The following is an 18137-nucleotide window of genomic DNA, read 5'->3' as shown; positions in this document are numbered from 1 at the left end:
GCATGGGGTACCTAATAAAGTGGCCGGTGAGTGTACATCATAAAAGAACAATTTTATTTTAATCTGGTTAGATTTTAGAAAAGAGAAAAATAGAAACATTTTCCTCAAATGATTAAAAATGTGATTGAAAAACATAATTGTGTTTTTATAATGATTTTGTTACGATGTTTTCAATAGAATATAAAATTTTGCTTTCTTTAGCTTTTGGTTAGAAAGAAAATCTTTTCATATCAGTTCTGGCAAAAGTTTTTTTTTTTGCCTTAATGGCTACATGTATGGAATAGATTTTTTTTTCATTGTTGTAAAAATAATAAGTTTTAAAATGGAAATTTACAAAATAGAAATCCAGAAATTGCGCAAAAAATTGCTTTTTCATCAGTTTTTACTTGAGCAATTTGTTAAGTTACTTCTTTTTACTTAAACAATAGAAATGTTGAAGTTGTGCTCCTCTCTAGATTACAGTTTCTTGGTAACTCTCCCCACTTCTGTGAAACACTAGTATCTCACACTTTATATTAGTCAGATAAAGCCTTTAAAGGCTGCCCTTCTTGTCTTCTTTCTTTAAAGCTGGTGAATTCCTCAGGTAAACAAGAAACAGTATCTGCTTTGTCAGAGTAGTTCACATTTTGTTATTTTCGCCTGCTTCCTTATCCAAACTGGAGAAAAAGAAGAGAACACTCAGTTAAAGTGTTGGGGTACTTTGGATCTCCTTTTCTGGCCGCAAACCTGTGCAGTTTCCAGGCTTTGTTCTCTGGTGCTAACTGCAGGCAGCTGGGCAGGTAGAGAGGCAGACTGAGGTATTTGAAGAAGAGCTGTGCTATCCCGCAGGAATGTGGAAGTCTGCCCTGGAAGACGCTGCTGTAATGATGGATTATCGTAATTATCAAAACTGACATAGCCTCACCCCAGTTTACTACAGGAACCGGGCGCTTGATCCTGCAAATAATTGTTTTATAGGACATTTTATTGGTTGACAAACAAGAGGAAGTGTTTAGTCTAGACTTTAAAGTGGCAGTTTATGAGTTAAAATGATGCTTTGGTATTCGAGTCATCTCTTCAGACAGAGCTGCTAAACTATGCAGGCTTCCAAACTGCTGCTCCCTGGAACGAAGCCATAGCATCACGCCGTAAATCACCTTTTAGCCAATTCCACTCAGAAATTGCACATTCAGTCATGCTAAATTTACACTTTTTGTTTAGCCTTTTTAAAAAAAATTTTAGATAAACTCATTCCATCCATCAAAAGTTGTTGAATTCACTGCCTGAAAGCACTTGCTGCAGAAATAACAGCTCACTACCTATATGGGCTGTCTTAAATCTCCCAAATACTTCCTGGCCTGTTTCACTTGGAAGGCATTCCTTCAGAAAAAGAGAAAGTAGCGGGACTCTGAGACGGGCCTAATCGGGCTCTCAGATGAAAGGGCCGCACAGGTGGCCAATGAAAATGGCTCCCTCAAATTAACAATCCATTAATTGCCCCGAGGGCCGTGCATTATGGTCACTAAATACGCTCCATATCATCAGAAAATGAATACCCTCCACCGGGCTCCCGGGACTTCAAAGCCAGAGACATTAAGCCACGACACGGCCTTATCCTTTGATCCAGCGCCGCAATTAGCAGGGAGAGGAAAACAAAAACATTCCTACGATTTATACAAAGCAGATCTAACATTTCCAAAGCAGTAGTTTCAAATCTGGCTGTAAATGTGTAGTGTATTGCAGTGGATCTCTTATCACAACTCACCTTTTTAGTAAATATATAGCTCTGATTATTAATTCATTCTCATAATGTTCATTCATAATGTTTGGATTATATTTGCACCTTAAACCATTTCGAAGTTGCTAAACCTTTGAAACTGTGCAACTTCTGTTTGTGAACATGTTCCTATTTGCTTGCATACATACATTAAAAGTCAAATAGATGCATGTTTATAAGATCATATTGCAAACTTGGCAATGAGCTCAGCAATTAACATAAAATTGTTTATCCTTTTGAAGCGTTTTTCCTCATTGATGCCTGCTGCACATCGTAGCCTCGTTAACTTATAAAATGTTTTTTAGTCTTGTTAATGGAAACCCAACTAGTACAAGTTTGAGATATTTGGTTTTGCAGTATCGTATATGAAAGACACCCAACATATGCTTTTGATAATGTTTTTTCAAATCAATATCTAACTGGGAGGCGAGTGGTGAAACCTAATGAGAGTAAAGCTGGTTGCTGTCAAGCTCAGGCAAATTTTCCGTCTGTGTGTGTCTGCAGCAAAATGTCTTTGCCAGAACGGGGGCGTCTGTGTGGGCATCAATGGAACCTGTGAATGCCCTCCAGGCTACACAGGAGCCTTCTGTCAGTTAGGTGGGTATGATCCGTATAATCCGTCGATGAATGGGTCACTCTATGACTTTTTTTTTTTTTTTCAAATTTGCAAACCTGCTTCTCACAATCCGCCCTTCCTCAGGAGTTACTCAGACCCTGTGCAGTAACAGCAGGACATGCCCTGATGGAAGTCCCTGTTTGGAGTATGGAGGATATTACGTGTGTACGTGTCATACTGGAGTACAACCCGATCCTATGGACTTTTACCCTGGTAAGACCCTGAGGCCTCTGCTTAGTAAGCAGAAACTTTGACATCTTCATTCCACACAGAATTTAAAGGAAAAGGTTTACTTTTTTTATGTTTGCAAAATGACACGCAATTTCGTCTTCTAATTTAAGATTTTGATAAGGTTATAAATATTTTTTTTTTGCTCATTTGCTACTGTGTTTTTGTTGCAAAAATTGGAATTAAACGAAGTGAAAAACATAAGACGACATTTTTCTAATACAGATACCAACTCCTTATCTATGTTTTCGATATATTGCACCAATCCATGAATCGATTGGTTAGTGAACACCAGCCATTCATCCATTCCATTTTCTCCCGCTTAGTCCTTGTCAGGGTCGCGGTGGGGCCGGGGCCTATCTCCGTTAGTCTACGGGCGAGAGGTGGAGTACACCTTGGACAGGTCGACAGTCCGTTATAGGGCAACACAGAGACACACAACCATGCACACAAACACTCTGACCTACATACAAATTAGAGAAGCCAATTGACCTAACAATCATGTGAAATTTCTATTCAATTAGGTTTAATTCAAATTTTGTCTTATTAGGTCATATATGCATTCATAATGTAGGAATTTTACATGTTTTTTTTACTTTTTACATATATTAATTTAAGTTAAAATTGCCATTTTCTATTTAATCTGAATTAGAAATATAAAAAAAAAGATAAAATCAGCTTTAAAAATTAGTTTCTTTTATTTGATTTTAAAAATACATTTAGTAGATGAAAACTGGGATCTTATCTCAATAACATTGAAGCTATCATCTTATTGTTTTTAAATAATTAATAAAACTGAATTTGTAAAAAAAAAAAAAAAAATAGATCCAAAGGACCTATCAGTAAAAAAAGGGCCCTGGCCCCTGTTGGCCCCTGTCTAGAACCGCCCTTGCCCACATGCACAGGGAGAACATGCAAACTCCATGCAGAAAGACCCCGGCCCAGGAATCGAACCCATAACCTTCTTGCTGCAAAACAGCAGTGCTACCCACTGTTACACCATGCAGCCTAGAGAGAAACAATATATAATTATATCTTAAACCATTTAATCATTTTACATTTGGGTTATTGATAAATATCATTACATCAAGCTAGCACTAAGTAGCATTAGCTTTAGGCAGCTTACCTTCACATGTCCTCCAGCTATCCCTCTGTTTGATACCACATGGCTTCTCTCTGTCTCTACATATCCAGGATGCTTCATCAACATCGATCCTCTTTAACAAAGTCTGACAGCAGCCATAAAAACAGCTGCAGTCTTTTCTGCTGTTGTGTTGATTTCTCTATAATCACATCACTTCAGACTGTAGTGCCTATTTGCTATTAAAGATCCTCTCAACATTGAGATTCTACTGTATTACAGCTCAGTATTTGTCTCATCCAAGTGGTCAACTCTAATTTTAATTTCTCCATTTCACAGCTAGGGCTTCTTGTTTGTTGTTCAACTTTTTTTTCCCAGTCTACTGTAAAACTTGCTTTGTTGTATGAGCAATGAACATTGGATGTTATCAGTTCCCAGTTTTTGGCAGGTTGGAGCTTTTGTTGTCCCTGAACCTGCTCATTCCTTGTATCTGAGGGTGTATGCTAGTTTGGTCCTTCCTCTTGATCTTAGCAAAGTTGTTACATATATATAACTTACCTGTGGGTTTTATTTTATGAACTGATTATGTTAACTTAAAAATTTCCCGTTTGTTAATTGACAGTTCTGTTTCTTAAAATATTTACTCAAATGGTTTGGCATCCTCATATTTTATGGTATTGGAATATTCCATGAGAGCTGACAAGCCCTTATATTGGGAATGAGAAACTTCCTGCTGCTGGCAAACCAAATCGCTGACCAAGCATAGGCCTTTCCCCTTACAAGAAAAAGATATTCTAGAACCTAAGATAATCAGATGAATGTCTCAATTTTTTTCAGCCTAATTTCCACTTTTTTCTTGGGGCTTCAAAAGCCCCAAGAAAATATGTTATGGGCCTACAATGAATGCCCATAACGAGTGTATGTAAGCTTCTGGACACGCTATGCTTAAAACTTTGTTTAAATCTACTCAAAACCTAAAAGAACTTGCAATGCAAAAAGCTGCATAAACAAACTTCTTACATTAGCAGCGAACATTGCGAATAATGCAAAAAAACTGACATCTTTGATGTTTTTGATTGTTCTGTAATCGACTGAAACAAAAAACAACCTTTAATTTTTTAAAGTTGAGCCAAAGCCGTCTGTTTAAGGGAAACTTTGAAGCTCTGCTGTTACTTGATGCAATGGAACACAATCAAGTCTTGTTGTGTGTTTTTCAGTACAGCCCCAATCGGTGTGCGACTCCTCGCCTTGCCTGAATGGTGGGTACTGCTATGAACGAGACGGAGGCTACACCTGCGAGTGCAGATACGGATACTCTGGGAAACACTGTGAAAAAGGTAGAATCATTGATTAAAATATGGCGTATATACCTGGATACCAATCAGTTTTAACCAGCAGCATTAATAAAACATCTCTTTATGTGAACATTATTGCTAATAGCAGCCTTTTTCACATTTTAGAAAACATGGCATTACTTGCAACACTGCTTGAAAAATTGCAACGCTGAAAGGCTTATTATAATTTTTATGTATGAGGGAGTTATGGGCTATTTCCCCGAATTATGACTCGAGTGCCAATGGAGTGGAACAGATGCATTTAGTGTGATTAGAAGGTGGAGTGCTGTTTGCTTCAAGGATTCCTTCTTCTCTGTCTCTTTCCAGTTAGACTTAATACGTGTGCTTCCAGCCCCTGTCGCAATGGAGGCTCCTGCAAGGAAGAGGGAGGGGGCTACAGATGTGTGTGTCCTTACAGATTTACTGGAAAACACTGCGAAGTGGGTGAGTACCACCCTTATGTTATATTTCTAATATTTTTTGCAGGTATGTGTGAAAGTATGGAAGTAAAGTGAGGAAATTCTACCTAGACTACTCAGAAAACTCCAATTCTGTCTTGATTAAATCAGTTTTCTCAATAGTTTTAGCTAATAAATGAAGCGCAATAAGAATGTAATAATAAAAGGTAATCGTTTGTGTAGGGTTCTTTTTTTCACATTTTGTCCAAAAAATGTATATTAACATGGAAGCTTCATATTTTCTATTAGCTTTTGCATTGATTTTTTAAATTACAATATTATATAGCTATGTTAACTCATCATCATATTTAGCAATAAGGTCCAATGTATTTATATGCCTGTCATTCTTGCAGCTTAAAACAAAAGATAAAAGAAGACAGTAAATCATTATATGATATATGAAATGTACAATATTTTATCACCTGAAGCAGAGAGTTATGTCAAGGTTTGGTGGATATTGCAGTATTTAAAAACACAGTGAGAGATTCAGGAGTCTTTACTGATGTCTAGAGATGTCTTCTTGATACAAATCCATAATGAGAGGTAGGGAATGCCAACCAGTGGTGGGAACGTTACGTATAAAATAAACAAATATATAGTTACCAGTTACATTTCCAAAAAAAGTAACTCAGTTACTGCACATCAAGGTAACCACTGAATAATCAAAGTAACTCTGCAGTTACTTTCTATGCTCTAATCTGTCAATGAATATGGATAATTTTTCTGTTATCAAACGTTTAAATACACTGAAGGTTCCTCTTCTATTTAAATATGTGATATGTTTAATAGAATTCATTAATTGACTAATTAATTAATTAAAGGAGGTATACATCTGGAAACATTGTACCCTAATCTGTACCAGAGTAGTAAAAAGAAAATATATTTTTGCATGTTGACAGGCATCAGCTGGCTGTAAAATAGGTAGGAAGCTAAAAATAATTATTTTAAAGCTATTTAACAAAATAAAATATATTCATACTTTGTAGCAGAATTAATCAAGAGTCACACTATTAAAAAAGCCAGCAGGAATATTCAATTCCAGTATTTTCATGTTGAAAAAAAAAACAGTAAATCAAGCAAGTGAATTCAGTTAAATGCTGAGAAAGTAAAGAGCAGCGTATTGATAAAGGCAGCCAGCTGTTAGTCAGTGTTGCTGGTGTGAGGAGCTGCTTTAGATTAGAGCCGCGTCCAACAAATCTTTATAAAGAAAGTCTTCATTCCTGGACATAAAGAGAAAATCAAGGCAACATCTTTAGTAACGCTGTCTTGAATCAGTGGCTCTGCGCCATTGTCTCTTCTCCTCTCAGTCTGTGATGCTGAACACCCGCCCACAATACAGCTTCTCGGCCAATCAGATCTGCAGAGAGCTTATGAAAAGTCACTTTGACTGGTTAAATCACTAAACCAGGTGTTTAATTTGGTTCCTTGTCTGTCCATTCAAATAAGCTTGCAAAGTTAAGAGGAAGAAAAATTACCTTAGTGACACTAAACTGTAGTTTTATTATCAGACCTTTATTATATGGTAAAGGTTGATCAAGTGAAGTTCAATCATCAATAATTTTCCCTCTGGGCTCCTATCAGGTGGTGTTTATGTGGTTGTCAGCATAAAGAGTAAAGCAACCAGTTACAGGTCAGCAACTTGGTTTATTTAGGCAGTGAGACGGAAAACTTGATTTGCCCAAGGTCACACAGAGAATTTAGAGGGAATTGATTTGAAGGATTTTGAATGCGGTATGGTTGTTGGTGCCAAACAGGATACTCTTACTACTTCAGAAACCAATGATCTCACACAAAGCTATTTTTCTTTTTTCTATTTCAAGTTTACAGAGGCTGGTAAGAAAAAGAAACACTAACCAGTAAAGGGATGTTGTGGGGGAAAATGGGCAGAGTGGTTAAGGAGGACAAAGAGGCAAAAATAGCCCGTATAACCTCACATTAGGATTAAAATTCGAAATACAATCTCTGAATACTCAACATATGGAACGTTATAGAAGATGTGCTGCTTTTGACAGTAAGAAACAAGAAACTGAGGCCATAGTTCACAAAGACCCACTAGATCTGGACAATAAAACACTGGAAACCAGGATGAATGAGGATCAGGCTCAGCTTTAGCTACAGGATTCACATGTTTGCTCAGAGCTTGAGGTGAAAGCTTGGATCCACTCAGCCTTGTTTACGTAAATCATTCAGACTACTGGTGGTGGTACGATGGGATAAGGTGGGTGTTCTCAAGATGGGAATTGCACAACAGGTAAGGGTCATGAGTAGATAGAGGCCAATACATTGGCCAGCGGATATTTATGGCTGATATTAGTGTTTTTTATTCTTGTATCATACTTTGTGATGAAGGCAGTTCTCCCACTCAGTATTAGTGTATATTGCTGCATCAAAAGCTTTTTTTTATTATTTATCCTAAATACTACTGCTTTACTTAAATGTTCCCTCCTTCCTTTCACTATCTTGTACAATTCCTAATGTTTCTTTTGTATCCAAATGTATGCTTGCCTCATGCTGCATTTCTGAAAACTAAACTACTTCAGTAGTTAAAAGAAAGAATTAACCTAATTTCTTTTAATTTTCTTTGTTTTTGTTTTGTTTTTTCAGGAAAACCAGACCCCTGTTCTTCCACTCCCTGTCTAAACGGTGGAACGTGTTTCCACTACTTGGGAAAGTACAAATGTGAATGCACTGATGAATACGAAGGCAAAGACTGTCAAATAAGAAGGAGTTCATTACATCCCTCTGCAGGTGAGGAGACTTCTGTAACCATGAAACGATGTCCTAATCCCCTCCAGATCCTGACCTGGACGGATTAGAAGAGGCAGGAGGATATCCTGAGTTGTTAAAGTGCACAGATATTAGCTTTCCAACTAAAGATAATCTTAGTAGTGTTGCTGCACCGGAGGCCCCACATTCACAAATATAGATGGCTGTGTAGGCTATATAAAGTAAGCTGTGATTAGGCCTGGTGATTCATGTCTACACACTCTAATATTGGAGGTAATTTTAGCAGGACAAATACAGTCTTGATGGAAAGCACCTCCGTTTCCTCCAGTGAGCTCTGTTGAGCCGCTCTGTTTGTGAGCCGCTGTTACTATGCAGCCCATGCTTGTGTTATCAGCGTGTTTGTGTTCAATCCAGAGCCGGGCTGCGGGCCGCCCCCACACGTCAAACACGCCGAGGTCCAATTCTCCTCCACAACACCAGGCTCCATTGCCGAATATGTATGTCATCCCGGGTTCGCGTCGGTGCCCAGAGCCGCTCAGAGCCTCTGCAGCGTTCAGGGAGAGTGGAGCCAGCCCCCCGTTTGTAAGGGTCTGTGTCACACATCAGTATATAAAAAGAGCACATATGAAAGATCATCTTCTTCCTACAGAAGTTCAACTTTTAGGAGTTATGTATGACTTTGTGTGTACGCTAACTTAATTGTTTCCTGTTTTTGACAGAGATTAATGAGTGCTTATCACAGCCTTGTCTCAACGGCGGCTCTTGTCAAAATAAGATTGGCTCCTATAAGTGTGTCTGCTTGGCCGGCTTCAGTGGAAAACACTGTCAGATCGGTAAGTTTTGAGTAAATCCACGCTGTTCACAGAAAATTGAGCCTGAACAACGTTACTGTGTATTAAATGTGTGTAAACTTTTAAGAAAGTTCATATTCAATTCAGAGGACAAAGCATGCAGATCTTAATGAATATGCAGATTGTCTTTGTTCTAATAAACAAACCACACAAATATACGGGTAGGCGATATACAAAAAGAAATACTTAGCATCGGCAAAGGGGTTTATAAGACCTGAATATAATTAGGGGATAAATACAGTTTTTGCAGCTATATTTAATACATTTGAAAATCAAGCATGCAAAAATGTAACATTTTGACAATGAGAGACAATAGTCTGTACCTACATAAATATATGTGGACTGTCAAAAACAAAAAAATTTTACAGAGCAATACTGATTTAGAATAAAACTTGTGCAAACTGGCTCAGATTAATGCAACTGGAAGCAAATCCATATGCACTTCAAATGAGAAACACCATGACTGAACTAATTTGTAGCATGTTTACCCACCCAGATAACAGCCGTCACACAGTCTGTAGGACGTGCACATTCCTAACTTCTGATAAAAAGGAATTTCTTTTTTTTTTCTCCAGTGTTGCTTTATAAGCTGCATAATAAATAGACAGTTATGTTTTAAAAAATTAATATTACCCTACCTTGGTGTCGTAGCAAAACTGACCTAACCGGACATGAGGGAGACTTAAACAGTAGCTGACACATTGGAGAAAAACAAACAAACATAAAGAAAGATTTAAACTATCAAAACAACACTATCAAGACTTACATGAATCAATAAATGAGAAAGCACATACAATTTAAAATAAAACAAAGAAAAAGAAGAAAGCAACAAAATAATTTGATAAAGTCCAGATTTCTGCCAATCAGTGAATGGTATGACCAGAAGTGCTCATTATTCAGCAGAGATGATGCAGCTGGGTATTTTCTTTGGATTGGCTCATCAACCACAAGGTAACTGTGACTTAAATTAGAAATGTCGTGTCAGGGTTTGGTTGTGGTTTGAGGACCCAAATGCAGAGGCAGGGAGGCAGAGGTGAGTTTCTTGTGGATTTAATTAAAGATTAACAGACAGCTGAGGCAGTAATCCAAAAATCAAACATGAAAAAAAGTCAAACCAAAAAAAACATGGAGGCAGAAGGAGAAAACAATCACAACAAGGAAGACACAGTGAGAAGGAGTTGGAGGAAGAAAGATGAGGAACCAGCACTGAGGAACTGCACAAGGAGTGTATTTATGGGAGACTGAACAAAGAGAGGACTAACAAGCAGATTGGGAGCAGGTGTGAACAGAGCAGACTGGAAAGGAGCTAGGGAAAAATGAAAACACAAGAGGGCAGCAGAGGGCAACAAATAAAAACCTGAAAACTGAAATATAACCAGAAAACACAACAAAATAAGAATTAAACCAATAAAACTAGAAAACATCGAGCAAAGTAAAACTGAATACTCAAAAGAAAACATAACAGAACCAAGACTGTGACATGTTGATTTATTGCAAATTATACACAACAGTAAATGAGACAGAAAAAATATGAGAAAGGTTGTATTGTTAATGGAAATCAATACTGATTTTTATTTAAAGATGAATAAAGATGATTTGTTTTACCACCCCTTATGTGTAATTGCAGGGACAGCTGTTTTGAGGAGCTGGTGGATGTAAATCCAGCTGTTTAGAGCTCTTTATTGCTTTAAATCTGATTGTGGCTCCTTCTCTTTCGGGGGTGGGGGGATTACTGGAGAGGAGCAGACAAAATCAAATATTCAAGGTTACAATTAACTGATATTTAATCTTTTAGATTTAAAATATTTTTATTCTTTTAACCATTCATAGCATATTGAGATGCTTATGTAAAGTACACCTTAAATGATTATTATAAGTATTGCTGCCATTGTTTTTCAAATAATTATGGCCATTATCACCCCGAACTCCATGGCTTAGAAGTTCATCTTTAGTTGATATTTGCTCCTAAACTCCAAGTAGCACATGTAGTGTGCTCACTTTAAGGAGGCAGACCAAACCTGTTTACAGCTCTTTTCCTCTGGTTAGATCACCAGCAACATGCCCAATTAATGCATGTAATGTATCGCTTCTTTTTTTTGGATTCTTTGTAGATAATTCCCCAAAAAAGTGTTGCATGTAAAAGTCCAGCATGACTTAAGGAAAATGTAAGGATTCCGCCTGGCTCATATCTGTGTCACCCCTTAAAGGCCACATCTGTGAATTAGGCTCAGTGGGTTTTCAATCACCTGCAGAAAGAAATATTGTATATTTAACCAGCAGCATACATAAGTCTACCAAAGTGTAAATGTATGTGTGTTCAGAGCAAGATGGTTGCGAGTCCAGCCCCTGTCTGAACGGAGGCATGTGCCGGGGATACAGGCAGTACTACGTGTGTACGTGTAAAGATGGTTTCTTTGGGGAACGCTGCCAAATGTGTAAGTCAACTTTGCACCCCTTTTTAAAATCTTTTTATCTCATCTCTGTCATACAACATATGATTTATATGTGTTAAGACAGGCCACCTCTCTATTGCTTTTAATATTTCGATCCATCTTATTATGTAATTTAGGCCAAATCTGATGAGAAAGTTAATGTTAGTTGTGTAATTACTAGTGTTGCACCGATACCGATACCAGGTGGGGACCCCTACAGCACTAAAATGGTGGTATCGGTATCGGCGAGTACCAACAAATAGGGCACCAATATCATTTTGAGAGCCAAAAGTTTATTCAACTATTGTCACCCATTCCAGGTAGTCAATGAAAAGTTCTACTGGATTCACTTTGTATTAGTCTTTTTCCTGCTTCACAAAGGTAGGCAGCAGCTTGACAAAGCCATGATTGCAGTTATTTTACATCCGAGTAGTATGCAGTTCTTCATATATACACATTAGTTTCAAACAGATGGTATTGGTATGGTATCGGCCGATACTGCACAGCCAGGTATCTAGTATCGGTATAGGGGCCAAAAAATAGCATCGGCACAACACTAGTAATTACTAAAATAAATGAAACCTTTTAGCTGAAATGGATGTGCTCAATATTTGGCATGAACCTGCATTTTTTGTTCCAGCGCAAAGATTTTAAAATCTCACAAAAATTCAATGAGACAAAGCAAAGCTGCTCAGCAGTTATCTCCACTTTCTCCAGGTTTCTCCAGTGTTTTTTTATATCATTAAATAAGAGTAGAAGGTAGCAGAATCTTATATAATCTCTCTTAAAGTGGGTTCATTAAACCATTGACAACCTAAACTCAACCAACCAACCATGTGAATAAAAAGCTGTCAATAAAAAAAACCTAGAATAATCCTAATAAATCTATAATTCTTGCTACATCTTAAAAAAAAAAAAAACATTTTCTATTTCCTAACTATTTGGAGTAAATAAAATTGAAGTATTATCCTGGTTACTTTCCATACCTAGAAATACAACCTTCTCTTGGATTAGTTTGGACTTTTATTTTATTAATTTATTTATGTTAAATGTATTTTAAATGTAACTTACTAAATATAAAGTTGTAAAATATTATCAATTTTAAGTTTAGGAATGATGGATTTAAAGAATCTACGTACCATTTTTCTACTTATGATTCTTCTAGCTCTTTTTTTGCACAATGCATCAAATAGGGATCAGTCATTTAAATATATCATATAGCTGGTATTTCATTTGGTGTGAAATGTAACCTGCTATTAAAAAAGTGATCTTATTTCAAATGTTAAACAATTTTCAAATAATATTACACCAAAAAAAGGCTAAACAGAAATTAAATACAATTCCTCTGTGTTTTTCTGTAGGTTTAAAAAAAAAAAAAAAATCACATTGAAACCATCTATTCCCGTTCTACATCATGAATTCCACAGTTCTTTGATTTTGAACAAAAAAATGTAAACCCAATGGCTTTTCAAATAAAATGAGGGAACATTTTATTCACAAAAAAAAAATAACTTCACAAATGTTTAAACTTAGAAACTGAACTTTCCTGAACTTTTTATGCAGGCCAGTTAGTTATAGGTCAGCTTGTGCACCTAAATTTGGCCAATCATATATCAATGGTCATCTGTCAATCAAATTTTCTCGGTCATAGCATCTTGACTTATGTCTCAGCTAATGTACTCAACGGTTGATATAATAGATAAGAATCATTTCCTTTCCTATTGGGTTCCATCCCAGTTTTCACAGGAATGGACGTCTGTGTCTTCAGCAGGCGTAGAGCTAACAGAACTGGCAGCGTTTTGAGGCAAGGGCTCAAACATGTACGGCTGTAAGCCTTCTACACCAAACCAAGCTTCTGCCGCCCTGGCGTCCTCTTCCACAACATCTTCGTCGCCGCTTTCCTCCTCTAAATAAAAAATGTATGACGGAGGAGAAACATCCACGACCTCCAACACTAATCTCTCCTCCTCTGACATGTTTCCGCTGTCCATAGCGTTCCTTGATAGTGTCGTTTCTAAGTCACCAATTTAGTGTTACTTGGTCCCAATGGAATTTCCAATTGGGAACCTCGTAGCACTAAGTTGCTAACTGGTTAGCAAGATGCTTCTGACAAACCAACAACAACCATGCTTGCCAACCTTCCGCCACAACAATTCCACCAATCACATTCACTTTATTCATTCGTGTAAAGTTGTGCACCACTCGGGAGAATTCGGAAATGCAACGGTTGGAACAGCCGCTTCCCTACCACTTTAAGTAATGAAATTTAATGTTGTCAAGTCTGTAATGTGTTTTAATGATATGAGGGATGTCTCCAAGAGGCAGAGGCACTCAAAAAGAACGGTGAGCAGAGGCTCCCTAATCTGTGAAAGTGTTTAAACAATAGGAAAAAAAATAAGAAATAAAATAAGAAAAAAATAAAAATAATATTTTCAATTTCCAATTTTAAAGGCCTTGGAAGCACCAATATCCACAGCACCTAAACAGCCACATTCAAGCATGTTCCAGAAGCACTAACCTGTTCTTCAGGTCCAGAGAATTCTGAATATTAGTTTTTCAGAGTAGCAAAAATGTGCTGTAATCACACCTGTCCTCCTAGTAAACGATTACCCATCCCTGAAGCTGAAGAGGGAGGCAGAGGTGGATGATCCAGGTTAAAACCACAGGACAGAGATTGGATAACATGTTTTCCAGCTCCACAGCATAGACGGGAACTACTATATAAAAATTTACACCCCTCAGTATAAAAGAAGACCTTCCAGCATCTCAGCATCTCTGATAGTTTGGAGATTCTCAAGTCCGTATGGTTTGTGCAGCTTTTATGTTTTTAAAGACGTGTGTCTGCTGAAAGGAATAAAAATGTCTTACAGTAATGTATGCAGGACCAAGGATATTTCAGATGGACAATGAAAAACCACTAACTGCAGCTATAACAACTGCATGTTTTCTTTTGTGGAGACCAGGTACTGAATGCGTCCGCCTGCATTTCATGGATTTCATCTATAGAGAACATATGGTGTATTAAACAAAAATATAGATAAAAGACGACCTCAGGAGCTGTAAACCAATATAAGGCAAAAATTGGATCGGAATCTAGCATAAAAACTCCAATCCAGATGTTTTCAAACTGTTTTGAAAAGGGGAGAAGATGCCATGGTAAACATGTCCCTGTTCTAACTATTTTGGGCCGGATAGCAAGCATTAAAATTTAATATGAACCTATGAGGAATAAAGGTTCAGATTCTTCCTACCATCCAGACCCCTTAAAAGATGCTGCGGTCAAACAGTCAGGTTGTAGGAGGGATCAAGCTTTAGCTTACCTTTAATATCCACGCCACCCAGGACAGATTCATTAAGAAATCTTTTTAAATGCAACAATCTCTTGTTACAGTACATCTCATTCTTTACATCACTAAAAAAACATCTGATGATTATTTAGAGTCTTAAAAAAGTGGATATCAAACTCTGTTTGAAAATAAGCAGGAGTTAGGTGAAGCCGAGTAAAAGTTAGTGAAATAGAATCATGTTTACAGGTTATAAATCAAGTGGCCCCATTTTGTAGGCAAACTTAAAGAGCACTGCAATAATCAAGCCAAGAGGGAATAAAAGCATCTCTGGCTGTTTTCATATTGGCTTAACCTTTATCCAACTGGAAAAAGGGGGATTTTATTAAGTTGGCTATCAGCCTTCAAGGTTGGATCCATTTTTAGTCCTCTATTCATAATAAGGGATTCTTCATGTGACGCCAGGGAGGAGGATAGCTTAGAGCTCAGCAACATGACTTCACAGTCGTTCTCATTGAAATGTAGAGAGGTCGGTGCCAAACGACTCCTAATGTCAACAATACAATCAGGGAGATGTTGGACAGAACACCCACCTCACCCACTGTTAGCTTTCAAATACCACACAAATAAATTAGACATTAACAGGCAGGAAGAATGGAGAGAATCTACATTTTTAAAGGGAACACACACACACTAGAAATGACTCCCTACTCATCAGCGTTTATTGTGACTCACATATCCGCCTGTTCCTGCTGGTTTTAGCCACTGTTTGTCTTTGTCACCCCCAAGTGGAGGACCCGTGTGTGCTGAAACCTTGTGGAGCTCGCGGCAGCTGCTGGAGCGACAAGAGAGGAAACTACAACTGCATCTGCAAAGTAGGCCTCACGGGCAAAGACTGTGAGAAAGGTCAGAGAGGTCAACAATCCCACGGCACTCACAAGTTCAACAGATAGCAGTGTCATGACAGAGCATCAGAAAGGATTTTTAGCTTTTAAACTTGTTTCACATTATTCCAAATAAAACCACAAACTTTGATGTAATTAATTCATAAAACCAACTTCATTAAACATGCAGATATGCATACATTTAGTCTAATATTTCTAGTAAGAACAGATTTGCTTCATGGACAATATCAACGATGTGATCTGTTAATAAATTTACTGCAAACATAATTGATAAATTGCAATAAACTTTTTCGGCCTACATACGAAATATTTAGATCTGCGTAAGCATGGCACTCCCAGGTTGGTGGAAGCTTAAAGCTGTGGAGATGCTTTTAATCTCATTTGATCTTGAAAATATCCAGGACAGTCAAGCAATAAGACCCAGCAAAACATTTATTACAGGGAAGGAGATCACCTTTCTAGCAGAATAACACTGCAACACAGTGATATTCAAATACGTCAATTTTTTCTTAAAATTCTTTGACTAGAGTAGAAAGGTAAGGCGATTTGCCACATGAATATGACTTTTTATTTTATATTATTTAATGGTCATGTTGTCCAATTACCTAATTTTAAAGGCAAAAACATTCGTCCATTGACAGATTATGTCATTAAACTGCTCAAATTGATGGCAGTTATAATTATTTTATTTTATTCTCATTTTTAGATCATTATTTCCAATAAACAACCCTAAATATGCAAACAGAGCAAATATATTTTAAATCAAAACACATTCTGGGGTTAGACTGGCCTAGTCAAAGTCCAGCACCGAATAGAACAAAATAGAAAAACCCTTTATAGATCAGTCTGAATCAAATTAATGTATTTGCATTTGATTTAGGTAGATAAATGGATAATCTGATAATTAAATAAGATTTTTGCACTTCTTAAAAAGAATGTCTAATTACCTTATTTCGAGTGCAGTATATAGCTAATTATCTTATTTTATGGACCAAAATGTTCATCAGCAGATAATTTCACTTACATTCTCAAATACACATATTTTAAGCCATTTTCTCTGATTCAAAACACATTTTTGGTACCGGTAGTTAGATTCTTTACATGTATGGGTTTGGTAGAAACATCTAAAAGTGGCCTTTTGTTTAGAAATAAGTGCCTTTTCCCTTGATCTGAGCAAATATGCAAAACATTTTTACCAATCGAATAAGAAGACTTACTTTTAAATAAGAAAAAACACAACTTTTTTTATTTTAGGGGGAAAATGCTTATTACTATGATTACTGGATCAAATTAAAGACAAATAGTCTTATTTTAAAAGTTTTTACAGTGAATCAAAAAGTGGTTTTACAAGACACTGGTTTAGGGGAGCACAATACATCTACACACAGTATTATTTGTATAATTAATTGCAAAAGTATTTATTTTATAATTAATTTCAAACTGGAATTGTATGAGAAGTTTTTGTTTAAATATGACAAAAGTTAAAATATAATAACAAAAATATCAGTGATTTAAAATACCTTTGATAAAAACACAAAGTTTCCCTTGTTCCCAGATCTGTTGCCTCCCTCTGGTCTCCATGTACTGCGTGTGGAAGAGAACGAGGTGGAGCTGCGCTGGGATCAGCAGGAGCATTCCCACAGAGTGATCAGCATATTCGCTGTGACCTATGCTCCCGTGGGGAACAGCACCCCCAAAACTGACTACCTGGACAAGCAGCAAACCACTCACGTTTTACGAGATCTCGCTCCCGGGATGCTGTACAACATTTCTACAGTCTCCATCAGACTGAAAGCCTATGGCAACGACACAAGCCAGCCTGCCACTGCACTGATTCGCACCAGTGAGCACTAGTTGCATTTATCCCATCAAGGTGTTCAAATTTTAAAACTCAAAAGGATTCCCTGACTGTCTGGTTTTCATGGCAGGACCCCCACGGGTGGAAAAGCTGCAGCTGGTCAATGTGTCCTCCTCCCATGTTTGGCTGAGCTGGCTGGTCCAGGCTGCTCACCATGCAGCCGTCAGCAGGGTGCACGTGTCTATAACACCTTCAGATGGGACCGAGGCTCTCACTGTTGCTCTCAACGCGAGCATCACTGAGCACAGTTTCAGGTGAGGTTTCAAAAGACAGCTTAATGTTTGTGCACTAAATGAAGGAGGAATAAGGCAGTTCCCTTTCTGACAGGCAGAGGGCTGTATTTCATCACCTATGCAAAGTTTTAAACAGTGCTAGAAAAAGTGAAGATGGAAAAAAAACAAAATTTATTTCCTTCCTTGTGTTTCATAGTTCATTAAAGGCTGGTCATATGTACACAGTGGATGTTTTGACTCAAAGCGGGATCCGACCGGATGAGTTTCCTTCTACCAGCCACTCAGCAGGACCTCTACAGTTCTGGACAAGTAGGTAGAATGTTCGGCAAACACCAGTAAAGGTTTTAGTGTTTTATTTTCATATAAAGTCATTT

General features: G+C 37.4%; 1 protein-coding gene across 2 annotated transcripts in view; it reads left to right on the top strand.

Annotated features, from left to right (window-relative positions):
• Positions 1-18137, top strand: part of sned1 (sushi, nidogen and EGF-like domains 1) — a 46380-nt gene that overhangs the window by 19060 nt on the left and 9183 nt on the right. For both annotated transcript variants that reach the window (XM_015380990.1, XM_015380991.1), the window contains 12 exons: positions 2261-2353; positions 2457-2585; positions 4899-5018; positions 5343-5459; positions 8078-8221; positions 8615-8788; positions 8920-9033; positions 11373-11486; positions 15557-15673; positions 17228-17515; positions 17601-17784; positions 17960-18072. In XM_015380990.1, coding sequence (XP_015236476.1) covers positions 2261-2353; positions 2457-2585; positions 4899-5018; positions 5343-5459; positions 8078-8221; positions 8615-8788; positions 8920-9033; positions 11373-11486; positions 15557-15673; positions 17228-17515; positions 17601-17784; positions 17960-18072 — 1707 coding nt within the window. The remainder of the gene's footprint in view (positions 1-2260; positions 2354-2456; positions 2586-4898; positions 5019-5342; positions 5460-8077; positions 8222-8614; positions 8789-8919; positions 9034-11372; positions 11487-15556; positions 15674-17227; positions 17516-17600; positions 17785-17959; positions 18073-18137) is intronic.

This window comes from Cyprinodon variegatus, unplaced genomic scaffold, assembly GCF_000732505.1.
Source record: "Cyprinodon variegatus isolate N-32 unplaced genomic scaffold, C_variegatus-1.0 Scaffold226, whole genome shotgun sequence".
In the NCBI taxonomy this organism is placed as follows: domain Eukaryota; kingdom Metazoa; phylum Chordata; class Actinopteri; order Cyprinodontiformes; family Cyprinodontidae; genus Cyprinodon; species Cyprinodon variegatus.
This window is presented reverse-complemented; position numbering and strand designations above follow the sequence as displayed.